General features: G+C 43.7%; 1 protein-coding gene and 1 non-coding gene across 2 annotated transcripts; both read right to left on the reverse strand.

Moving 5' to 3' along the window:
* Nucleotides 1-3,390: 3,390 nt before the first annotated feature.
* ENSA (endosulfine alpha) lies at nt 3,391-24,901 on the reverse strand. Its single transcript, XM_004002459.6, has 4 exons — nt 24,720-24,901; nt 22,933-23,058; nt 21,455-21,621; nt 3,391-18,811 (listed from the first exon to the last, which is right to left on the reverse strand). Exons 1-4 carry the CDS (start codon nt 24,774-24,776, stop codon nt 18,796-18,798), a joined length of 366 nt encoding a protein of 121 aa, XP_004002508.1. The 5' UTR covers nt 24,777-24,901; the 3' UTR covers nt 3,391-18,795.
* On the reverse strand, nt 6,014-6,087 carry TRNAE-CUC (transfer RNA glutamic acid (anticodon CUC)). The gene has a single exon. It is a non-coding gene; the product is annotated as a tRNA-Glu (tRNA).
* Nucleotides 24,902-25,813: the final 912 nt, after the last annotated feature.

Genomic DNA, 25,813 nt, shown 5'->3' on the forward strand with positions numbered 1-25,813 from the left:
CTATGGGGCTTGATGACTAAGAGGATGAAACAACACAGTGTGACATTATCATGAAATAGGCATCCATATTATACAAGATCAACAGGCAGACCACCTTCCAGACTGCTCTGGATGGCCCTAGAGAAGCACTACTCTAACCAGTGGGGGGAAGGGTTACACAGCTCAGAGGCAAGGAGTCAGCATGTTTCCAGCATGTCCAGGAGGGCTTGTCCTCGGGGAATTTTAGTTCAGTTAGAAGATCTCTGCTTCCCCAGTGACTCAGCTGGCAAAGAACCTGCCTAGCAAGAGACACGAGTTGATCCCCTGGAGAAGGAAATGGCAACCTGCTCCAGTATTCTTGCTGGAAAATTCCATGGACAGAGGAGGCTGGTGGGCTACAGACCATGGGGTTGCAAAGAATCGGACATGACTGAGTGAGCAAGCACACACACACATCAAGAACGGCTCTTGTTCTTTAGTTCAGTTCAGTCGCTTAGTCGTGTCCGACTCTTTGCGACCCCATGAATCGCAGCACGCCAGGCCTCCCTGTCCATCACCAACTCCCAGAGTTCACTCAAACTCACGTCCATCGAGTCAGTGATGCCATCCAGCCATCTCATCCTCTGTCGTCCCCTTCTCCTCCTGCCCTCAATCCCTCCCAGCATCAGGGTCTTTTCCAATGAGTCAATTCTTCGCATGAGGTGGCCAAAGTACTGGAGTTTCAGCTTTAGCATCATTCCTTCCAAAGAAACCCCAGGGCTGATCTCTTTCAGAATGGACTGGTTGGATCTCCTTGCAGTCCAAGGGACTCTTGTTCTTAGGATAGTTATATTGGCCACAGTTCTTAACGGGAAAAGCATTGTTGACATCCTGACTATGCCATTCTTTCTTGTAGGCGTGTACTGAATCCTTTGAAATGTCCCCAAACTGTGAGCACATTTCCTCTTTAAAATGAGGCTTTGTTTCAGAGAATTCATTTACATCATTTCTTTCAAAATAGAAAAAGAAAAGTCTTAGTATAACATCTAAGATGTACGCTACTAGCTTTGTTCTCCAGTCCTTGGGGCCTGAAATTGGCATACTTCATGTTGGCTTATGCTTGTGCTCAGACTCAGTTGTGTCTGATTCTTTGCAACCCCATGGACTACAGCCCGCCAGGCTCCTCTGTCCATGGATTTCTTCCAGCATGGATCCTGGAGTAGGGTGCCATTTCCTCCTCCAGGGGATCTTCCTGGCTCAGGGATGGAATCCACGTCTCTTGTTTCCTGCATTGGCAGGCAGATTCTTTGCCACTAGCGCCACTTGGGAAGCCCCTCATGTTGCCTTCTCCCTTTCTAATTAGAAAACCCTTGCTCTTATTCTTACTGTCTCTCTTAATTACTCTTTTATTCCTCAGCCTAGTAAAGCAACATTTTGTCTTTATTTTGTTTGGAGGCCCTATATATAACTCAAGTTTGGGAAGACTCTCTACTCGGCTGTTAGAAATTTCTAGAATTCCTAGAGCCTCTTGTTCTCTCTTTAAATCGAGTCTAATCTTTTGCTTTTAAGCTATTTCTAAGGCCTCTTCATATCATACTTTATCACATGACCCTCTAATTTTTGAAGGTTGAAAACCTGGGTGCTAATCAAACAGAATTACATCCCCCAAGACAATCTCATGACTCTCTGGTGGACTTATCTGAAAATGCTCTAACATGATATTAAAAGATCATATAGTCATCTTATTTCTAAAATGCACATAACTTTCCCTAAACCTTCCCCCATAAATAATCTCTAAAGATCATTGTTGATTACACACTTAAAAGGTTGATCTCATGTTTTTAATGTCAAAATCATTAATTGAACTTCTTTGACATTTTCTATACTTCTTACTGAATATTGTATTCTTTCATACTGTGCCTTTAGTATCAGTATCTCCCTACCTTGCCATCCTTAACACTTAATCCAGCATCTTTGCCTGTAAAATCATAATTTCAGGCCCTAGTCTCCACAGGTAACACTAGCATAGATTAGGGTTCAGTAGCCCTTCAGGTGTGACAGACATTGCTGTTTGCCTTATCCAATATTCATTCTTATTCCTTTCGAACAAACCCAGAGTCGGCATGGTGGTTCCATATGATCAGGAACTTATATTCCTTCTATTATGCTGTTCTGCTATCTTCAAACATACTTTTCTACCTCATGGTCCAAGATGGCTAGCTTTACACATGCTATTTGCATTCTAACCAGCAGGAAGTAGAAAAGGGTAGGCAAAGGGTACCTAGCTTTCTTTAATGACACTTCCCTGAAGTTGTGTATCTTTTTTGTTAACATCCTGTTAGCTCAAAACTCTTGCTTCCCTGATGGCTCAGTGGTAAAGAGTCCGTTTGCAATGCAAGAGATGCAGGAGACATGGGTTCGATTCTTGGGTCAGGAAAATACCCTGCAGAAGGAAAAGGCAACCCACTGCAGGACTCTTGTCTGAAAAACCCCATGGACAGAGGAGCCTGGAGGGCTACACTCCAAAGGGTCTGCAAGAGTCAGATAGGACTGAGCGACTGAGCGCAGGCACACACCACTAGAGATTAGTTACATGGTCTCCTACCTGCAAGAGTCTTTATTCTAAGACTACAGTCTTTATTCTGAGTGTCTGTGTACCCAGCTAAAAACTGGGAATTCTGCTGCTGTAGAAGAAAGGAAGCATAACTAGCCGTCTCTTTCACTCTGTGTAAAACCATAGGGAGAAAATTGTAAAATTCTATTGAAATACATTAAAGAAAACCGAACAGACACAAATCATGTTCACATACAGGAAGACTCATAACTGTAAAAATGTCAGTTCTCCTTCAAACTGATGTATAGGTTGGATGTAGTTCCAAATAAGGAAATGGATAAATTGATTCCAAAACTTACTTGGAAGACCAAAGGGCCAAGACTAGCTGAGATGCTCTTGAGAAAAACAACAGTGAGGAGCAGTAAACTTGAAAGGGGTAGTAAACTTGGTTTATATTTCAATTTTAATTTTTCTCATTTTGGCCTGAGATATAGAACTCAGACTTCTCCTCTGTGAAGTCTGACAATGGAGTCTGCTATTGTTCAATTTTCTGTGAAACTCTGTAATAACAAAAAATAGAAACAATCTATGTCCCAACAACAGAATGGTTAAACTGTTATACATTCGTATTATGGGACCCTTACTATAGCAGCTACAAAGAGTGAGATAGCTTTGTATGTACATATATGAAAAAATGCCTGAATTATAGTGAAAAAAGATATAGAGTAACACAAACCATCTGGTACTGTGTATGTTTGAAAAATCCTATACAACTACATATTTCTAAATGTATATATACATGTAAATAGGCAGAAAAAAATTTGGAAGGATGTATAACTAAAGGACCAGGATTTGAGAAACAATCAAGGAAGACTGCCTTTGTAGTTTTTCTGAATGAAGATTTTAATCTCTATTATTTACAAGTTTTATAATGCAAATGTATTCATATATTATTTATAAAACAACTCTATTTGATTCCCAACATTACACCCCTAGGCTTTAACTAGTTTTAATGAGTCAACGGTGTGATAGGGTTCACACTGAAGAAAATCTGAGAGGACCTAGGCTCTCTCCCAGTCCACGTCTACAGCCAGGAGGTGAGGATTTATTTCTTCTTGCCTCAGTCAGGTCACATCTGGACCAAACTGAGAGACGCATACTGACACCATTGGAACTCATCCAGAAAGTAGTCAGGGAGATGCCAGAAGTCCATTCCAGGTCAAAGAGCAATAACTGAAGGAAGGGAGAATGTTTAGACTAGTGAAATGAGATCTATAGAGAAGTTGTCCTCACATACTTGAAGAGTTTTAAGAGGGTGAAGATAGTAGTAAATTCTGAGACACTGGATTATTCAAGAAAAAAACTAAATGATCACTTGGCAGAGTGCTGCGGAAAAGACTAATTCAGGAGGAATTAGAACTAGTTGATCCTCAAGGTCCCAAATGACTTTGAGTCTATTTTAAAATTCCCTTGGTCTCAGCCAGATTTACCAAACCCCAAGTCCCTAAAACTCCCTTCTTTTGAGTAGCTTTACTGTGGAGATGATCTTAGCCTTTCAAAAGCACTTCAGACTACAAACTGGAAGGAATAATCTCATTCCATGAGTGCCAATTAAATGTCTCATAGAATAACTACAAATATGATAGTTGGAATGTTTAACAAGTACCAATTGAAGGGATGTAATAAAAATTAAAGTTCAATTCTGTAGTAGCAGAACATACTCATGATTTAGAAATATTTGAACAAACTAATTAGTCTTCATTATAGGTGAGCGCGTATCCCCACACCGGCCCCCCCCCCCCCCCCCCCGCCACAGTTAGGACCAATACAGCTGGCAAGCTGGCTGTGTGGAAGGGCAGTAGTTGGCCTTTCCTCTACTTCCTAGAGGCTGACACTGACACCTCCAGAAGGGAGCGGAAGAAAGTGGGAGGAAAGTTCTTGGTGGCTTCATGCTCTCATGCTGACATTGGAAGCCGACTGTCTCCTGGGCATTTGTGTGGATCCATCAGAGGATTTCCTGCTGGGCCCTCCAAAGGCAGTATCAGCTTCCCTGAAGTTAAGTGACATGACACAACGTATTTCTACGGCCGCCACGCCCTCTCTTATCCTTTTGTTTTCCAGAGGTCCATTCTACACAGAACCTTTTGTTAAGAGTCCCACTATGTTTCCAGGAGTTCTCTTGAGCAGGATTGAAACTGGCTCCATACTCGGTTCCCAGGATTCATGTATATTTGACCCTTTGTCAGAAGGGGGTGCAGTTACTTCCGAAATGTATCTCTGTTACCTCAGACTCCCTTGTTAGCCAACTTTTGCCTTGAAATTCCTCTCCCGTGAGTCATACACAGTCTAACGATGACCTCTTACCCAGGAACAAACATCAGATGCTTCAGTGAAAAGAGGGGAGTACTGCCTACACCTTCTCCCCCAGATTGGATATGACTCACGACAGGGTCCTAGCTCTCTCAAAAGAAATCTCCCCTGTAAACCCTATCTTCACTTTTTATACTCTTTAAATGGATAAGAAAGTTCAAGAATGGTGGAGCTGGTCCTTGGTAATTTCCTTTAAACTTCTGCACTTCTGTCTGGTGTCACCCTTTGAAATTCCATATCTATTATATCTTGGTACCCCAGCTGAAACATCCAATTAAAATCTTAAGTGCAAAACACAATCTCCTTTATCAGTCCTGCTTTACATCCTTCCCTATTCCCTTTGAGTCTGTGTGATTTAGTCATACTTCACAGACCAAGTCATACGGTTGTCATCAACTTGGTCAGACATGGTTTGATTATACTTCCCTTTAGTGATATATAAAAAAAAAAGCAAGCTAACGTCTAGGGTCCACTACAATGACCCCACTGCCCTTGAGAGGGAAAGCTCAGGACTCCCTCTTGGCTCCAAACCTAGTTCTCAATGAAGGTATGCATAGGACATGTGCTCTGGGTTGGGATGGGGGTGGTAGGCTGCCATGGACTCTGGAGTCTGTAATTATCAAATGACCTTAAATAAATTACCTTTTCTGCATTTCATTAAAAGTTTGTCAAATAGTCTTACTATTCAAAATTTAATTTTAATCACATAGTTAATACAGAAATACTCTTTGTAAACCAAAGCAAAACATTACAGATGAGACTAAATTTCCTTTGATTATCGCCTCCAATTCCATTCCTCTAATTCCCTTCCAGATGTAACCACAATTCTCAATTTAGAATTTATCTTTCTTTTTTCAATCAAAATTTTTTTTTTAATCTGTAAAAATAGGACAGAGGTGAAAATGCAAGGTACATAATGTTTTCTTCTGTTTTCCTCAGTGTGTTGGGAAGAACTCAGACCTCCTGTAGGAACATAGTTCCACACTAAATTCAAGCTGAAGAAGAGAAATCTTACCTATTTTCATGGGTGGAAGTACCTGCTCTCTATCTGATATTAGTAAATTCCAGTTTAAAAAGAATTCTTTATTTATTTGGCTGTGCTGAGTCTTAGTTGGGGCAACTGGGATCTACTTCCCTGACCAGGAGTTGGAACCTGGGCCCCCTGCATTGAGAGCACAGAGTCTTAGCCACTGGACCACCAGGGAAGTTCCAGAAAATTCCAGGTTTTTGTTTTCTCCCCTCCAAAATCAAGACACCGTGCACAGAATCTATAGTAGGAATAAGCTCTAGCCTGTTACTCTGACATGGGCAGGCTCCTCTTGGAGAGGGGTCTGCTGGAGACGAGCAGACAGAGCCCAAGGCCCAGAGAGCACTCTGCCTCCTTTCTGTGCTTCCATTTCAGCCAGGCAATGGTTTTACGTCTTGTGTCATTTCTTTCCCATAGCCTTCATTTCAGACTGCAGAGGGGAAGAGATCATATATGCAGATTTTCCTTCCCCAAACAGCTTTCCAACTGCGTACGACAAAGGCAAAAAACAAGGCAATCTCCCCCCACACACAATTCTGCTCTTCCATCATTCTACAGGACAAAGGACACTCCCTCAATAGCTTTCTTCTTCCATCAAAGAGAAAGCAGGAGCCAAGATTTCCAAAGGCACCTGTGGCTGGTTCCTAGGTGCCCCAGAGCAGGCTTCAGTTTAGCACAGGAACAAATTCCATTCATTGAGAATGTACTTTGTCAGTCACAAGTTTCTTTATATATATCTAATTTAATTCTAGCAAAAGCCATCTAAGGTTTATATAATAATTTTCCTCATATTACAGATTAAGGGGTGGAGGTTAAGTAATTCTGTTCTTAAACTGTGATTTCTTGAGGCAAAGGAGATGTTCAAGAACAGTACTGGTCAGTAGGAAGTGTTATCTGGGAGCAGGAAGAAGCAGCATGAAAACGTGGGGAGAAAAGGAGAGGTAATGGGGTAAGAGCAAATTAAGAGAAAGAAAAACACACATCCCAGGAAGAACTGCCACTCATCACCATTGCTCAGTCTGGGCCATGCCCTAGGGTGTGTGTGAGAGTGTGTGTGTGTGTATGTAAACAAATCTTCATAGCAACCATCTGGTTTCTGTCTTCTTATGACAATGCAGGCTTGCAGTGCTAAATACGGGCATTGGTGAGGATGAGTGTGGGCTGGGGAGGGGAAGTAGGACAGCTGAGTCAAGGGGAAATTGTGCAGAAAGGGCAGATTCCCTTGGTATGCCCTTATCTCCCCTTCTCAGCCCACTGTCAAGATAGGAAAGGGGCTTAAAGTTCTGCTCTCTCCTTGATTCACAGCAGTTACAGCTGAGAGTTAAGCCTTGCATACGTTTTGTCTTATTTTAACCAATTATGTAAATGCCTATCCAGCCAGGGGGATCCCCTTGGTGCAAGAGGGGAAGGGTAGACACTTTTGCTTCCCATTTTCACCACAGGTGCCACTTTCAGGGCACCCATCTGAGGATCCCATCTGATGAAGGCCTAGGGGCCCCAGGGGAAAGGTGAGAGAGAATCCAGGCACAAGGGTGAAGGAATAACAACAGGCACTGCTGAGAGAGTTAAACAGCCCCAGGCATGAGTTACAAGAGCCTCTTCATTTCGTCAGCACAGTGGCTCCCAACCAGGGGGTCCCAGGGGACACATGGCAATGTCTGGGGACTTTTTTGATTGTCCTCACTGAGCATCTAGCGCATAGAGGATGAGGAGGCTGTTAATATCCTGAAATATACAGCACAGTTCCCATAACAAAGTATCTGATCCAAAATGTTAATAGTCCCAAGGTGGAAAGTAATAACATGCTGGTCCTACGTTAAGTCCTCTCCTTGGTCCCCTGTGGGAGCACCAGTGACAGGTCAGATTACTTGAAGGGAGCACCATGAGACACCAGCTTGTTTCCCTCGGCCCTGAATTCCTCTCAGACTTCCAACTTGAGTATTTTGTTTACTTCTAAAAACAATGACAAAAAATTTCAGCTGGAGTCCCAAATCTGCTGTGCGATCAGCTTCTAGAGAAGAGGGCCTTGAGCTGTCTGACAGAGCCTGTGCAACTGGGGAAAAGGCACGATCTCCTGGTCACAGTTTCACTGAACTCAATGATGTCAAACATTCTTGTGGTTCCAAAACTCTGTACTTTTGGATAGTTTCTGCATGTACCCAGTTTGGGTCAGTAGAAAAGGAAATGACTCAGAAATGTAATAGAGGGAAGTCTGAGGGTGATTCAGACTTTCCTTATCATAATAGATGCTTCAGACATGGACTTTAATGTCAAACCAGGACTCATGATCACTGAATGATGCCACGACTTCCCTGTGTATACTTGCATGCATACATGCTAAGTCGATTCAGTCGTGTCAGACTCTTTGTGACCCTATGCTGCGGACTGTAGCCCACCAGGCTCCTCTGTCCGTGGAATTTTCCAGGCAAGAGTACTGGAGTGGGTTGCCATTTCTTCCTCCAGAGGATCTTCCTGACCCAAGTCTCATGTCTCCTGCGTTGGCAGGCAGGTTCTTGACCACTAGCACCACCTGGGGAGCCCTTGTTTATTTTGAGTAGGTGGTATCTAAGTGGGGTGATTAAAGGTGCTGTGAAAGACAGTTCAAGGAATCCACCTGATTCAGACTGCGTATGAAGGCAGATTAAGTTATCTCTGCTGCTGCTAAGTTGCTTCAGTCGTGTCCGACTCTGTGCAACCCCAGAGACGGCAGCCCGGCAGGCTCATCCGTCCCTGGGATTCTCCAGGCAAGAACACTGGAGTGGGTTGCTACCTGCCCCAAATTTCCTTCCTAGGTCTACTTGTGTTTGAATTTCTACCATGAGTTTTATATGCAGTTACAAATATAAATACTGTAGTGCAAGTATCAGTTTGATGTTACTAATTGGGTTTGGGACTGTAAGGTAGGTAGGTAGCTGGTACTCGATCACGAACAATACTTGTTGCTCTAGCAGCTGACATGAATAATTTGAGAAAAGTGTTTGTACTGTGTTCAGCCTTTTCAATCTAAATATAATAATAAAGATTTAATAACCAAGAGTTCATGTTTTGTATTACTCTCTAGTATCTACCCATGATAAATATATCAGAAGAAGTAAAAAAAAATCAAAAAAAGTCCATCTATTATAAAAACACTAAGTGTTTCTGTCACAAAAACTTCCGTTTATACCAAAACTCTTCTCTTACCTGAAGGGGCCACTTTACCACAATGTGGCTGTCAGTGTTGAGTGCTCTCTTCCTGTCAGAAGTTAATATTTCACAGAAAAAGCAATCCTTGGTTGGCGTTCTGAGCACTTGACCTTTACCTGCTCTTAGTCATGTGGGTCATCTAAAAGTTTTCCAAGAGGGAGACCCAGCTTTGTGTGCGGAGTGACCTTCCAACATGGTTCTCTCAGAAGTTTCATTTCCTGGCTTATCCACTACTGCTGCCATTCAGAGACTGTTGAAAGAGGTCAAACTCTTTACTTTTTTCCAAATACTCACAGACTAATCTGAACATAAGTTAGTGAACAATTTATTCCTTCAACAAATATTTATTGAACACATATGTGCCAAACACTTGATACTGGGGATGGAGCAACGAGCATGACAGAGTCCTGGCAGGAGGCCAATACTCGATAAAGGTGTGAATGAAGGACCCTCCTCCAGCTGTTCCTTTAATCTAGCTTACTTGTTCCTCTTTCTGATCACTGTTCAAACTACTATTCCATTTCCTTTTCCCCAGAATGTCTTTTCAGAGACGGAAAGCTTAATCTTCCCCTCAGAACCTTGAGAGGCAGGCCTGAGGACGCTGCACTCCACAGCCCTGTGAGGCCTTCAGTCAAGACTGGCACCAAACAACTTTTGAACCAAATTGGGAGCCTTAAGGCTAATTCATTGCACAAGTGGTTGCCATCTCTACAATCTTTGGACTCTGCCCCAAATGCAGAACTCTCCTACTTTCAACCTTGGTCCCATCATTTCTCTGATACCTCACACAGAAACTCCTCTTTAGAGAATTTCCCTCAACCCACTCATTTAAATTACACTGAAGCTACCCTCAAACATGGCTTTATTTGCAGACCTACATGGTTTTCCCCTCCTATATCAGAAAGGGGGGGAACTGAGACACTCCTAGTTCCCTAGTGCCTTCCTCAGGCCCTTATTTTTCCAAGACATTTGCATGCAACCCCTCCTACTTTGGAGTTCATTCTGTCAAGCTAAATTCTCCTTCATATTCTCTGCTATTCTCGGTCACTCCTATACCAGGACTGGAAGTTGGCTTCATCTTCTCCTCCCTAGTCTTGCATAATTCTAGATTCATTTAAACACCTTGATTTACTGACCCAACACTCTAAGCCCGTAATTCTTTTATTGTTGCTACTGTTGTTTTCTAAGTTAAGACACCTCAACTTTCCTTTTATATAAAAAAATACAGTTAGGCTTAATAAGAGAGAACAAAAGCTCAAACACACAGGAGCCACCTACCCTGGCAGCTTGATATGGAAACTCCCTCAGCTCTTTAATACCCCAACGATCTTTACCTTTACTCCACTTGAAACGCCTGTTCCTATTGCCCTTGTCATGACATGGAAGAGTTCCAACTCTGAAATCTTAAACGCCAACATCATTCTGACACCATGTCCCGAGCTTCCAGCTTTATCACTTCTAAATCATCTGCTCTTTGACCTTATTAAGACTTCTCTGACCTGAGTTTATCATACTTTCCTTAGCCTACCTTCTTACCCAGTCTGAACCAAGTATTCCTTCTTTCAGAACACCTTCTATCCCCTTGTTCCTCTGCCAGTCCTCTTCATCTGTCTATAAATCATGATCCAGGATCTACACAATAATAAGTCTTCTCTGCTCTTGTACCCAGGCAGCTAGGTGTTGCTAGAGAAAACAGCAGAAATAAACGAACTGATACCATTCCAACGGTATCATTGAGTTGGACCATAAAAAAGGCTGAGTGCTGAAGAACTGATGCTTTTGAACTGTGGTGTTGGAGAAGACTCTCAAGAGTCCCTTGGACTGCAAGGAGATCAAACCAGTCAATCCTAAAGGAAATCAACTCTGAAGATACATTGGAAGGACTGATGCTAAAGGTGAAGCTCCAATACTTTGGCCACCTGATGTGAAGAACCAACTCACTGGAAAAGACCCTGATGCTGGGAAAGACTGAAGGCAAAAGAAGAGGGTGGCAGAGGATGAGACGGTAAGATAGCATCACCGACTCAATGCACATGAACTTGAGCAAACTCTGGGAGATGGTGGAGGACAGGGAAACCTGGTGTGCGGTAGTACTTGGGGTTGCAAAGAGTTTGACACGACTTTGTGACTGAACCACCACCACCATTCCAGTGGGCCACGCGTTCCAAGGATTATACGCTCATGGTTTCTGTTAGATCCTCAACACTGTTTCCTAATTCTTTTACTTAATAATACTACTTTTTGTCATCTCTCTTTCATCCTCCTCCCTTTCATCCTCTCTTCAATACTGTGGCCACTCTTAAGTCCCCTAACTCCCACCTTCCTAACTCTCAAGTAGTAACTTCACATCCTATCCCACAAAGAACAAGAAAGCCGTCAGACAAGGACTCCTATAAATTACCGACCCCTATTCACAAACAGCTGTGAGTTTACCCGTTGTTGTATCTTTTTTTTAAATCATTTTTTACTGCTTAACAATGTTGTGTTAGTTTCTGCTGTACAGCAAAGTGAATCAGCTATGTGTGTGCAGAATCACGTGTGTGTGTGTGTGTGTGTCTCCCCTCTTTTCTGGATTTCCTTCCCATTTAGGTCACCACAGAGCACTGAGTGGAGTTCCCTGCGCTCTACAGTCGGTTCTCATCAGTTATTTTATACACAGCGCTGTGCCTGTGTCAACCCCAGTCTCCCAGTTCTTCTCACTACCCCTTCCCGCTGTGGGGTCCATAAGTTTGTTCTCTATGTCTGTGTCTCTATTTCTGCTTTGGAAACAAAGTTCTGTATCTTCACCTTGAGTCTCAAGCAGGATGAGGCATCTGCCCTTCTGCTTTAGACCAATTTCTTACTCAGCTGGCTTGCTAACTAGATTAACCTCAGTACCTCACCTTGTACAGAGGATAGCACATATGTCCTCAATTAATGTTTGCTGAACTATTGTTTAATTAGCCACATCCACTTGAGTTGTTTCCACATCCCACCCTTTTTGGAGCCCTGCTTTTTGGTTATCATCCTTCTCTATGATGCCTCTACTTTTACTTGTTTCTTTTACTTGGTAAATATCCATGTCTATCATTCCCATTCTAAAACAACAACAGACAAGAAAACCTTCACACACCACTCAGGTTTACAAGCAAGATTCTACCTCTACAATACACTGAAACTGGTCCCAAAAGATTACTAACTGGTAAATCAAACTGACACCCTTTCATCCATCAGAAAAAAAACCAAAAAACAAAAACTGTGATTTTATTCTTGTTTTTAGAATTAAAAGTACCTCTAATCATCAAATAGATGCTCATTGTCAAAATCTTGAGAAGTACAGAAAGTAGAAACATACATACACTCCTTAAACCATAATCTTGAAAGTTATTCACAATTTTGGTGCACTGCTTTCCTGAAATTTGGGGGCACCCTGGTGGCTCAGATGGTAAAGAATCTGCCTGAAATGCAGGAGACACGGGTTCAATCCCTTGGTCGGGAAGATCCCCTGGAGAAGGGAATGGCAACCCACTCCAGTATTCTTGCCAAGAGAACCCCATAGACAGAGGAGGCTGGCAGGCTACAGACTATTTGGTTACAAAGAGTTGGATGCAACTGAGCGACCAACACTTTATTACACAGTGAGATTTAAACTTAACTTGTAACAGTACTTTACACTACTGACTGCTTCCATTAACTCTGTTCTTAGGCACCCCATCATCCTGACTCTATTCTAGTGAGCCTGTTTCTCTGTTTCCTTCAGGTGTCAGTCTTTCTGCTCCCTGTCCATAGCTTTACTCGTGTATCCTGAGGTCTACAGAATTTGTATCTCCTATTCTGAAATTTTCTCCAACCTCTAGATGCATAAATCCAGTAACTTAACATGAATCGAGTAACCTACTCTTGGATGTCCTACAGGCACCTCACATCAACTCCTCTGCAAAATGAACTCATTGTCTTCCATGCCAAACTTGCTCTTCCAGCTGTATTCTCTCTGGATTACGGCATCATAGCTTACCCAGTAACTCAGGCCAGAAACCTCAGAATTTTTTTAATAGTGTCCCGTCTCTTTCCGAGTCCCACTCCTCACATCAATTTCTGTTGATTGTACTTCTCATGTATCTTTTGAGTCTGTTCAGTCTTCTTCATCCCCACTATCATTACCTTATTTCCTCATCATATCTAACCTATAGTACTGTAGCTACATACAGGTTGTTATTGTACCTCAACTAACCCATGGTTAACAGTTTACAAGTACAGAATTCTCCACTTAGATGTTTGTTAAACTTATGTCTCAAATTGAATTCATCATCTTCCTTTTCACAGTAGCCTTTTCCTATTCCATCCCATTAGTATTTTCTTAATACACCCATTTTACCATCTCCAGTCTCCTCCTGACACTACAATCAGAAAGATTATCTAAGGGGCCAATCTGATCATGTCATTTCCTTGCTCAAAATCTTTATTCAGCATCTTCACACTGACTCCAGGATGAAGCCTAATGGGCCCTTTGTGACCTAACCCTTCGTTACTTCCACCCAGGTCCAGCCTACTATGCTACAGTTACTCAATTATTTTAAGTTTCCAGACTATAATACCTCTGCATCTTTGCAGACTGTTCCTTCCACCTGGAAGGCCCCCTTTCCCAATCTAACCCCTTTCCCTAAGTCCTACTACTCTTATCGTATTTCAGCTCAGAAGCTACTCTCCGTGTAAGGATTTTCCTGGCTGATCTCCCATTTATTCAAATTAGGTGCCCAGACTCTGTACTTCCAGAGCATTTTATGCTCTTCCCTATCTTAGCTCCGAATCCTTGTACTCTAATTACTGTCAGTCCACTTATCCTCAGTATATCCCTCAATAGTCTGTAAGCTCCCTGGGCAGGAACCATACCTTAGGCACTGCTGCAATCCCTGAAGTAAGGGCTTTACATGCTCTATCTTGTTTAATCATCACAGCAATCCCGTACAGTGGGTACTACATCATTCCTATTTTATAAAATAAGTAAACTGAAGCAGAGAGTTTAAGAAACTTGTCTCAAGTCATTCAAATGTATCAGAATCAGGATTTAAAATCAGGAAACTTGATGCTAGAACCAGTCCATCACTAAATCTATCACTTCTAAATCTCACTGGAGAGACTGGTGCTGAAGCTGAAGCTCTAATGCTTTGGCCACCTGATGCGAAGAGCCGGCTCATTGGAAAAGATCCTGATGGTGGGAAAGATTAAGGGCAGGAGGAGAAAGGGATGACAGAGGACAAGATGGTTGGATGGCATTGCTGACTCAATGGACGTGAGTTTGAGCAAGCTTTGGGAGATGGTGAAGGACAGGGAAGCCTGGCATGCTGCAGTCCATAGGATCACAAAGAGTTGGACATGACTGACAGACTAAACTAAATTTCACCTCCACACGATTGGGTGGTGACCTATTTAAAACACAGAACTAGAATTCTTCTTTGCAGTCACCTCCGTGGTTCCTATGCCTGCCTGCAAATCATATCCTTCTGTCTGCCTTTCTGGCCTGGTCTCCAGTCCCTCCCCAGGACTCACTTGATACTGTACTGCAAACTCAGCAGATTCCACATTGCCTCATGCTTCTCTTAGTGTTGGTCCTGCTACCAAAATGCCCTTTCGCACCTTTCTAGAAAAATCTCGTTTCTCCTTTGGACTTTGCTCCATGAAACCTTTCCTGATTACTTTCTTTTGGGGTGTGCCATGTGGCTTGTGAGACCTTAATTCCCTAACCAGGGACTGAACAGGCCAGGTAGCAGAAGCGTTTCCTGATCACTGTCTTCGCCATCCCATGCAGGCACTGGAGTTCTGCCTCCACTCTCAGAAGCTGTGTGATTTGGCCAAGTTACTGATTTAGTTTTCTCACGTCTATAATGGCAGTACTAGCTACTTCGTAGAACTGTTGTGAGGATTAAATGAGGTGATGTAAATTAAGGACTTAGCAATGGGCTAGATGTAACTACTATTAAATATTTGTCCCTATTCCTCTATGTCGCTAACTTCTATCGCTGCAAGCTTAACACTGCAGCATGATTTCCTCAGGTGTAGTTTCCGCACCAGAGTGGAATCTCCTTGCAAGTTGTTTGTTTAGTCTCTAAGTGGTGTCTGACTTTTTTGCAACCCCATGGACTGTGGCCTGCCAGGGTCCTCTGTCCATAGGATTTCCCAGGCAAGAATACTGGACTGGGTTTCCATTTCCTACTCCAGGGGGCATATTACAGGCACTTATCAACTAATAATTAAACTAGATTATTTAATACTACCCATCTTTTAAAGCCCAGTTCAATTTCCATTTCTTCTACTATTTACCTAATGATTCCAGCCCTTTCCCTTCTCTGAATTCCTTTACCACTATCCTGCATTATATGTAGAAGTGCTATCTCAGTGAGTCTTCAAGTTCTTCCAGGGCAGACACCATCTCTTACACTGCTTATTTGCTCAATAACTGCTGCTGCTGCTGCTGCTAAGTCACTTCAGTCGTGTCCAACTCTGTGCAACCCCACAGACCGTAGCCCACCAGGTTTGCCCGTCCCTGGGATTCTCCAGGCAAGAATGCTGGAGTGGGTTGCCATTTCCTTCTCCAGTGCATGAAAGTGAAAAGTGAAAGTGAAGTCACTCAGTCGTGTCTGACTCTTAGCGACCTCATGGACTGCAGCCTACCAGGCTCCTCCGTCCATGGGATTTTCCAGGCAAGAGTACTGGAATGGGGTGCCATTGCCTTCTCCTAGTATTTCCAATTGCAAAGAGTCAAAAACTGCTAGTATTTCCCAATTACTTGTGAATTAAAATATCACTGCCCAAGCATGGGGGGGGCTTATCTTTTTAAGTCAGTCATCCACCTCTAAGGAAATTCAGCCAACAACTCATCTCCTGACTCTCCTCTTAGTTCACAGGAATTCTGCTTAGAACTACAGTAATCTGGACACCTTCCGGTGGCCCAATGGTTAAGACTCTGTGCTTCCACCACAGGGGGCATGGGCTTGATCCTTGGTCAGGCAATTAAGATCCCATATGCTTTGTGGGATCTTATTACATTAATTTGCTTTTATTTGCATGCCACTGTCATACCTTAGCTTCCAAGGGAAGAGATCTTTCCTTTCCTTGTTGACCTCCTTCAAGGTCCAGTAGAGGGCACTATGCACAGAAGGGCTGCTAGTGTGGGTGTGGCTGGCAGACCAACAGTAGGTATCTTCAATGGCAATTCTCCCAGCTATTTTCTTTTTGCCTGTGTTTTCCATGCTCAGGCCACATCAGCTTAAAATAAATGTGGCTGGACAATAATAATGATGACTTCATCCCTGCCACCCTGCATATCAGATGGCTCTACTGAGAGACCTGTCAACACAATTATCATTCAACCATGCTGGAGGAGTGGCAGAACCCTTGAATCTACTCTTTGGAATAAAGATAAAACACTAAGCTAAAACAATGAGCAAGAACAGCTTTTTGAAGCACTGCAGAATCGGACTTCCTGACTGCCTAGCCCTGTTGTATGAGAGCAAAGGAAAAGGAAAGGCAGGTTTTAAACTGGAATAGAAACAGCAATGACCATTTCTGGGTACCCCAGGATTCCTAAGGCTACAGCTTAAACCTAAGGACCAGGAAAGCCAAGAGCAATGGAAAAAGCATGTAAAAGCCTAAAAGTTAAGAGATGTTAACTCAAGGTCTTCAGTAAACTAGCACTGCCACTTATAAATAACTTATTTCTATGTCAACGTCCCTTCTCTTTATATTAAATGGAACTTAACTAGATGCTTTCACATTTGGAGCCTTGTTAACCTTATTGCCCAGCTGTTGCCACTTGGCAAACATAAAAGTAGGGACAATGTGCTCAAAAAGAAGTCATGGGACTGGCTTAAGGGGAATAAGACTCAAGAAACCCCATCATAATAAACACTCCTAGCTTTACATACATACATACATCTCCTAGCTTTAAGATGTAAGTTTATACTACTGAAGTGTATAAACTTTTTCATGTATTTTCTTCCAGTTAGATAAGAAATGCCATTAAAGGTGGGGCATGCGTTTCTTTAATGTATCTCCAAACCACCTAGCTCAGTGTCTAGCATGCTGTTCAGAAAGGCTGATGGTTAGGAGGCATTGCAGTCCCCTGACTAAATTAGGAGAGAGCAAGTCAGCTTCCTGAGAAGCTGAAAACTTAGTTGGAAAGTTTCTGATTAAGAAGAGAGAATGAATCACACGCTGAGAACAACATTCCTTCTCTAGTTTAGAAGTACTCCACCCTCTCAATGTGATAGAAATGTCTCTAGAATATCTCGTCTTCCTTGATGCATGCTCATTTGAGAAGATAACTATGGTAAAATCTCCTACTCATAAAATCTCCTTTATGCCTAAAATCTCCTTGGGCAAATGGGCAAGTTTCCATCTTCACACATAGTAGATTGGTGTGAGTGTGACAGAAGAAAAGTGTGAGTCTGTTTCTCCTTTGGCAACACTTCTTTTGTATATTACACTCACAGGTAGCTTTAAACCCGTTTCAGTGGCAGGATTCCAACGATGGTTAGCACATCATGAGGAAAGAAGTGACTCTGCCTCCTGCTGGCCACTAGCAGAAAGGCAGATCACTAGTGGTTACAATTCAGAGACACAGGAGCTTGAGAAGAAAAGGAAGACTGAAAGGGAAAACAGAGTGGCTTCCTTTCATGCTTAGCCTGGAGTGATCTTCAGGGGTCAATAAACCCTTCAGATCAAACACCGCAAACCCCTCATTTTGTGAGTCAGAACCTGAGGAAGATTCATCTTTGCATTAGCTATAGAAGTCCTGGTCTATATGCCAACGTCCCTGCACCCTCTCCCTAAATGATGGAAACGGAGAACCCAGACACATCCCATCTGAAGGGCCCCTGTTCCTTAGAGGCTCAGCACCCCACACCAGCTTCTCCTGAATGGTATCTTCAGTCTTATTTTCTTCCCTTTTGCCAAACCCCAATAAAACACACCAACTGCTGCAGAGAATTTCTGGGTTGGTTTTTTTTTTTTTCCCGTGGATCTTCTTCTTTGTTTTTTATTTCAAATACTGAAAAAGTCCCCTGGGCTCTGCGGAGCTCCCCACACTCATCCCCTTTCTCCCACACTCACTGCCCTTCTTCCCACAGCAAATCTACTTCAAAGACAGCATTTTTTTCCCCACCCAAACAATTAACATTCAGTTCTTAGCTTGTTCTGCAGAACCAGAGGAGTCATCCGCATCTTTCATATTTAGACAGTTTATCTGACATCAAGTCCCAGTCATATCCAAGCTAGCAAGGCACTCTTCTACACAGCTCAATTAGAACCCCTCACCTTTAGTCCATTTCACTCGCCCCAACCCACCCCCACCCCACACCAGCCACAAGGCCAAGAAGGAGGATAGTTAGGAATGTTTGTGTTATCAACTCTAAGTCCTAATTCATAACCCCTCACATCTCCCACTCCACCCTCTCAACCCCCCACCCCACCCCACCCCCAGGATTTCACTGAGATGTCTCCCAACAATTACTTGGAAAAAAAAGAAAAAACAAAAAAGAGTCAAGGTCTTGGTGCTCGGCCCAAGGGGCTCCATGCGCTGGGACACCGACGGGCAGGGGCTTCTGCCTCTCCAGCCCGCACCCGAGCCACCTCCTGACCCCTGGCTGCAAAAGCAGGGAGGGGCAGGAGCCAGCACAGGACCCAGGGGGCAGCGTCTCAGGATCTGGCGGAGCCCCGGGCAGCATCATTCGACTTGGCCACTGCGGACGAACACAGAAGAAGAGAAAGAAAACACTGTCAAGTAGTAAGGGAAAAAACCCTAAGTTCCACCCCAGTCTCTACCCCATCATTCTCCCACACTTATCAATCACTGGGGATACGCGGCACATCTCTTAATCCTATCCAGAGAGTTATCTTTTTTTTTTTAAAGAAGAGGAAAATTTTGGTCTTCGCCTAGTTACAACACTGTTCTCTGTCTTTTTGGAGATACCCAAGAAAACAAAGATCAAAATAACGAGGTTTTCAGAGCAGGCTCAGTTTCAGGGGCATGGCCAGAGCCACTTGTCACAGGGGAGATGGACGGACTGGGGTTGGCGGGCACAGAGTGATGAGGCGGCAGCTGCATGGAGGCCAGGGCCAGACAACACACGTGTTTTGAATGGACTTAATATTCTAGGTTTAATCAAACCAAACTGAATTTCAAAATGACCCTTTTTTGCCATGGAAGATATGCACTTCATGCTGTGGAAGCAGGTGGCATCTTTGTTTCCATGACCGGGTGGAAAGACAGACCAATAGTCTTTCTGATTTCCCTATTTCTTCTATTCCTTCCTGAAACTGAGACTCACTGTGACTTCAGTCTTGAGGATTCACACTGACTGATAGAGAGAGCAGCTCAGACAGAAAAGAGTACAAAATTCGAAAAGATCGGAGATGAAGAAAACGTACAAAATTATATATATATTTATATATATAATAACATGACATATCTATGTACAACATGTCTGGGACGGTTGAGGAAACTATACAAGGATATTCGGCATTTTCCCCTTCCCACATGGACTTTAGACTAAGGAAGACAGCATGAGGAAATGAAGCAAGAAACACAAAAATTATATACAATTACAAGTGACAGTCAAGGAGTTGCCCTAGGGGCCAGGGCATCACGGCATCCTGCTCTCTCCTTCCTTCCTCACCAACTTTTTCCTATCCAATCTGAATGACGGCCTGAAAAGTGAACGGCTGGTCAGGAAAGACGTGTAGACACACCCCAAGGCCCCACGTGTGCATCAGCAAGTTCATCAGTTGTTCTCATTGGGCCAGATGTGTGGCATATCAGAACTGGTGGGCTGAGAGGTCAAGAGAGGACTAAAGACAGACTCTTCCTCTCTTGAACTGCTAGCTCTCACTTGGCCCTCTCTGTCCTAACTAGCAGACTGCATTCAGTGTGGTTCAGGCCAAGCTAGTGATAATCAGATAGACGATGCTGGCCACTCGCAGCCCCTCTTCCCTCCACCTGGTTCATGATCAGCGTTGCTACCTCTCAGAGCACAGGAGCTGAGCTCCAGGAAGGCAGAGGTTTCTCAGTGCTCCTTCTATTTCTCCCTAACTGCCTTCTCTAGCTTTCTCCAAGGTGAATCATCTCCTGAGAACCTGCTGCTCCAGCCCCACAGCAGCACTAAGCCCCAGAGCGACCTTTCTTCCCTTTTCTTCCTGTCTCCCTAACAATACACCTGGGCAGCTGAGAACATCTGAAATGTGGGACTCCACACATGCATGACTGAGCATGTTTCTTCAGGCCCACAGCCTGGCTCCCAGAGCAGCCTTCTAGCAGCCAAGGCCCAGATTTTAGGAAAGAAGAGAGAGCAGAGGCAAGAGCCTTCGTGGCTAGCTTCTTAGAATTTTTTTTTCTTGACCCTCAAGACCATGACACTTATGAGGTCCTCTTGTCCGCATTTATAATCTCTAAATCTCAACTTCTCTCCTCACATGGTCTTCAATGAGTTCTCCTCTGTAGTCTCCCCTATGGTCCTTCCTCACTTTTGGTTTTACAATGAATAGCACAGAGTTCTTCAGGATGTTAGAATCAGAATCAATCTGATCTACATTTGGATCTATATTACAGATGAAGAAGTAGAAATCCAGAGAGGTGAAGTGACTTACCAAGGCTACAGGTCAGTTCTGTCTAGAACTGAATGGAAACAGAACCCAGATATCCTGACTGCTAACCCACTGTTCTTTCCACTATCCCATGATACCTTCAAAAAGCAACATGCTGGAAGAGAGAGAGAAGGTGCCCATTTTACATGAATAATATTCGCCAGGGCAAATTGTAAAAGATACTGAACAAAGAAGGTTAGGTGGGCTTTAGGGTTTTAGGCAAGCACATCAGTTTTTCTTTTTGAGGGTTTGCTAAACCTGCCATAATGAAAACATGAAAGCAATAGCAGCCCAAAGGACAAAACACTTAAAGCACAGAAAACAGATCTCGTTCAATCTATCTTTCCCAATCATATCAGGTTAGCCTCGGGATGTTAGACCTGTCATATTATTCCCAAGGCTTAGCCTCACCTATTTTGGAACACATTCTCTTCCAAAAGGAGAAATGACATCTCCCCAGTTTCTCACACAAATGAAAAAGAAAGTCTGCAGCATTATCCAATCCTAGGCTCCTATTTCTGAGCCCCTACTTGGGCCACACGAGAGTGTGGAAATCTCAATTTAACCAAAGCAGTGAACTCAGAGCCTCTCTTTAGCCCATGTTACAGTCTCAGCAGCCCCCAGAAGCAGCATAGTCATTTCTGGCGAGCAAGCTGAGAAGAGACAGCTAGGTGCCTATGTCCCTGCCTATGATATAGAAAAGTCCAGTGGGTGAGAAGGGGGGCAGAGGGGACCCAGGTTACCCCGCAAGCTTGCTGGTGACGAGCGAGGACTTTCTCTGGGGCAGATCCTGGGGGGTGGGGATGTGGTCACCGGTCACCAGGTTCTTGTCTGGTCCTGCACTGGGCAGCTGCTTATTCTTCATCTTGGCTTTGGCCATGTTGTAGTCTCCTGAGTCAAAGTACTTTTGCTAAGAGACAAGAGGGAGGTTTACGTGAGTGAGGAGCTCTGGTCTTCCTCAAAAGCCAGGAGACTCAGGTCTACCATAAACCCTATAAACCTGCATCCACACTCAGATCTTTCAAGTCTTTTTTGATTAGCCTCATGTATACACAGCTTAGTATTAACTATATTTATGCTTTCTCCCCAATGTCTTCTGACTTTTTCACATTTGTAAGCAGTTTCCCAGCTAGGGTGTATATTTTTGGAGTTAAGAGATAGCTCCTATAGCCTTTTACAGCTCCATGAGTCCACAATGTTTCAACCATATTGCTGACTTTAATCCCAAAGGTTTATATAGGACCTATTAGCCTCCAATGGGCTTGGTGCTGGGGAAACAGTAATGAATAAGATATATAAAGGGTCAACCTGGGGCTCTCAGTAGATGATCAACCTCAAGCTAACAACCTCAAAACAAGAAACTGTTCTCTCAGACTATGAATAGAAACTGGGCTTGTTTCTGAGGATAATGTACTTTCCTCCTACTCCAACCACTCCCACACATGTTCCATGGCTGGGAGAGCCTGCCTACGCCTGTCTTGCTTACAGCAAGGTAAGCTGCAAATCAGCATCACTTCATCATCTGTGACTAAGACTCAGTAACTGGGATTCTCCACAGAGATCTGTTTCCCTCTCCATTTCATCTGCATAGAGAAATACACTGCAGGTTAACGACTGACAACCCCTCAGTCAGCTTTAGGTACCTCTGAGGACTGAGGAACCCGAAGAGGAGCTAGAAGGCTATGAAGGTAAGACTCTCCCTTGGGAGAAGGACCACTCTGGACTTTTCCAGTGAGTCTCTTCAGGCACCATAGTTAATGGCTGGTGCTAACTTCAAGGGCCTGAAGAAATCATTTCAAGTTGAGGAAATCTGTAGGACAGATTTCTGGGCCTTTCTTCGGAAATGATGCACCTCAAAATTTAGCTCTAATCCTACATCTGCAGTCCTAAAACTCCCACCATCCAAACAGGCAAACATCTGGAGGCTGTCAGCATTCCAGACTCTGACATCCTTCCCTCACTCTTCCAAGGCCATTCCTACATGCCCCTCCATTAAGCTTTAGTATCCTGAGGGAAATCAGAAAATAACTGATACCCTTTCAGGAATTTACAGTATTTGCCTTGGGTTTGTGGGTTTTTTTTTTTTACCAAGTTTCTAATTTTTCTTTACTACTTCCCAACAACAAAACCTTCATATCAGTGTTCAGCAGAACTTCCACAGATCTCATCCCTAAAGCCCCTTTGGTTCCAAAGTAAGAGGGTAAGAGATTGTGCTCCATACCCCTTTCTGGAGTCTCTTCATGAGGAAGTCGGAGCCTCCAGGCTTTTGTCCCAGGCTTGGATATTTGGCTTTTAGCTTTGCCTCCTCAGCTTTCTCAGGGAGAACACCTTCTTTCTCTTGGGTGTCCTGGAGGAAACAAATGGGGCCAGTAAAATTAAACACTGAGAAGCAATGCTTCCAATATCTGCTAACTTTTACACTATTACCTTTTCCTGGAGATCTACCCATTTGTAAACATGCTATTCACACTCTTAAATAAAGCCAGACCTTTGTTCAAATCCCTGAAGCTCAAGATGACTGTATTGTGAGAAAAAAATATAAGTGTGACTGTTTGTCACACTACACCTAGGGAACCACCCCAGTGACCTGTGAGTACTGAGTTAAAGGTAATACTGAAGAACAATACTTTAATCAAAGAGCAAGCAGTAGCTCACTTAGAACAGAAGCTAGGAAAGACAGAACAGAGCTAGCAGGGATTCTGGTGATGCAAGATTAGTAGGGAGATCTCCAGCTGTCTGTAAAATACAGTACAGGTCAAATGGGAAATTGAAAGGGATAACTGTTGAGATGTTCCCTCCTAAGCTAGGCTTTTGATAAATCTCTCTATGGAGGCTAGCTCTGTGGCCTTCTCCAGAAAGCACCTTAGCAATGGTCAGTAATGGAAAGCAATAATGGACAGCATTGTTTCCATAAACATTGTAGTAGGAAGGTGACAAGTAAACAGAAATTAATCTCAGGAAAATTAAGATATAGTGGGTTCACTAGTACTTACCCACCACCTCTGTCAAAAAATCAACACCTTCCCTAGTGATGGAGGTTTGGGAACAAGCCAAGAGCCCAATTAACTTGCAGGGTCTCTTACTGTTGTTGTTACTCTCTGCCTCCCTTTTTTGTGGGCCCTGTCGCCCTCTTCTTTGACTTTTTAAAAAAGGACATGAAGCCAATTTGTGGTTCTTTTTAGTGGAATTGCATTCCTTTGCCTTGAAAACCTGGCCCATATATAACCCAGGGGTATTTAATGAACCCGAGTCCAGTACTAAATGTTATAAATCAAATACAAAACACCTACAGAAGTTGCCGTGTTTTCATCACAGAATTGCGGGTGAAATAAGTCCCCACTATCTTAGAAGTCGGGGGGAAATATGGTGGCGTCTTTCTTTTCATGACTCTCTAGGGGTCTTTCCTAGGTTAATCTCCATTATTCTGTTTGAAACTCTAGCCCTCTTCAATTTTGTAAGGTCCTCTTTGAAGGTGGGCCAACAGACCATCTCCAGCTATCAAAATATCTCTTTGAGAAAGTTGCAGTCTTAAATTAGCCATGATAATTACTCTTCTCCCTTCCCCCGGTGCTGACCCCTTTTTAAACGTCTATATCTTGACCTGTATCTTTAGGATACAGAATGCAGGACCCAGCCTGGCTGTTGGTTCATTTTACCCCTACTAACCTATAACATACATCTCATCCGGAGACCACCAACCCCCTTTCATTCACCCACTCTTTTCAAACACCCGCCCCACGCTCAGATTCGGCCAATTACAGCACAGCTTCAATAGGCCTAGCAGTAGGTCTACTGACCAATCAGGAAGGGTACTATACTGATTGACAACCCAGCCAACTAACCAGAGCCAAAGCAGCAGGCCCTGTTGAAACTCACCCTGCATGACGCAAGACGTGGCCAACCCCTGCAGAGCCCGAGACCATGGCGACCAATCCGCACTGGTGGGAGACCGCCTCCCGCCCCATCACAATCGCCCCCAACTCGCCCACCGCACCCCCTCCATTTCACCTGCTTCTCCTCGCCGGTCTCTTCCGTAGGGTTCTCCTCTTCTTGTTTCTGGGACATGCTGGGACCGGGACTGTGGAGTGTGGGGGACCCGGGAAGTCAGCCGGAGAAGGGAAGGGGGAGGGGAAACGGGACAACCAGCACTGCTTCTTCAGCTCCTGTCACTAGGATTGCTCAGTCAAAATGGCGGCCCTTGCCTGTGACGTTGCGACCGCCCCTTCCTATGGGAGCCAGTGGGAGCTGTGGATAGGGCAATGACGTAACGATCTACCAATAGTTGCTGGCTAAATGTGGGTTCTATGGAGGCGACGGGCAAGCTGGAACGCCGATCTGGGAAGAGAGTGACTCACAAGGACCAATTGGAAGCACGTGGGGGAGGTTAAGGGGTGGTGCTGGTAGCTTTGGCATTTTCGCTCCTTTCGTGGGGGTCAGACTTTCTGCCGCCCTACCTCGTCGCCCCCAGGGGGCTTTTCTGAGCTTCGAATTGGAGAGCGAAAGGCTGGAAACCTTTTATTTCCAGGTGAAGAGGATTAAGCTTCGCGCAGTAGCAGAAAATTATCAATCTCCAGAAAATAATAGGAAGGTCAGAGTGGACTTTAAAGTGGTCCTCCTCACTCTTCCAGTGTGTCATTTAGGGTGTGGAATGGAGAGACTGAATGGTCCAGCAGAATATGGATGGCTTACGTTTCATCGTTTAACTCTTAACGTACAGTTTTTTTATTCGTTCAGTGCCATCCCATGGAAACTGAGCTCCTTGAAACAGCACAGGTCTAGGTACATGGTAAACACTGCGTAAATACTCGCGAACATATTGAGTGTTTGAAGATGGTACTGTTTTAGTTTTACAAGGAATATATATGTAGTAAGGCAGTCTTTGCCATAGAGGGTTTTCACAGTATGCTAGGTGTACCCAAATCTTCGAGATTAAAAGAGACTCATCTTCCTAGAGTGTTAGTTAAAAAACGTCATTTTTATATTAAAACAGTCTAATACTAACACTGAAGAATTGATATTAAATTTTAATTTTCCAGGGAACCTGTTGTGGCAGCTTTAGGGCTATCTGTTCATTTTTCTGTATAATTAAGTACATTTCTAGT

The sequence above is a fragment of the Ovis aries genome, chromosome 1 (assembly GCF_016772045.2).
Source record: "Ovis aries strain OAR_USU_Benz2616 breed Rambouillet chromosome 1, ARS-UI_Ramb_v3.0, whole genome shotgun sequence".
Classification (NCBI taxonomy): domain Eukaryota; kingdom Metazoa; phylum Chordata; class Mammalia; order Artiodactyla; family Bovidae; genus Ovis; species Ovis aries.

Excerpts from the sequence above, each read along its gene's own strand:
- ENSA (XM_004002459.6), bottom strand. The coding sequence starts at position 24,776 with ATGTCCCAGAAACAAGAAGAGGAGAACCCTACGGAAGAGACCGGCGAG. Across the intron at positions 23,059-24,719 it reads AGACCGGCGAGGAGAAGCAG|GACACCCAAGAGAAAGAAGG; the intron begins GTGAAATGGAGG and ends TGTTTCCTCCAG. Across the intron at positions 21,622-22,932 it reads TGAAGAGACTCCAGAAAGGG|CAAAAGTACTTTGACTCAGG; the intron begins GTATGGAGCACA and ends CTTGTCTCTTAG.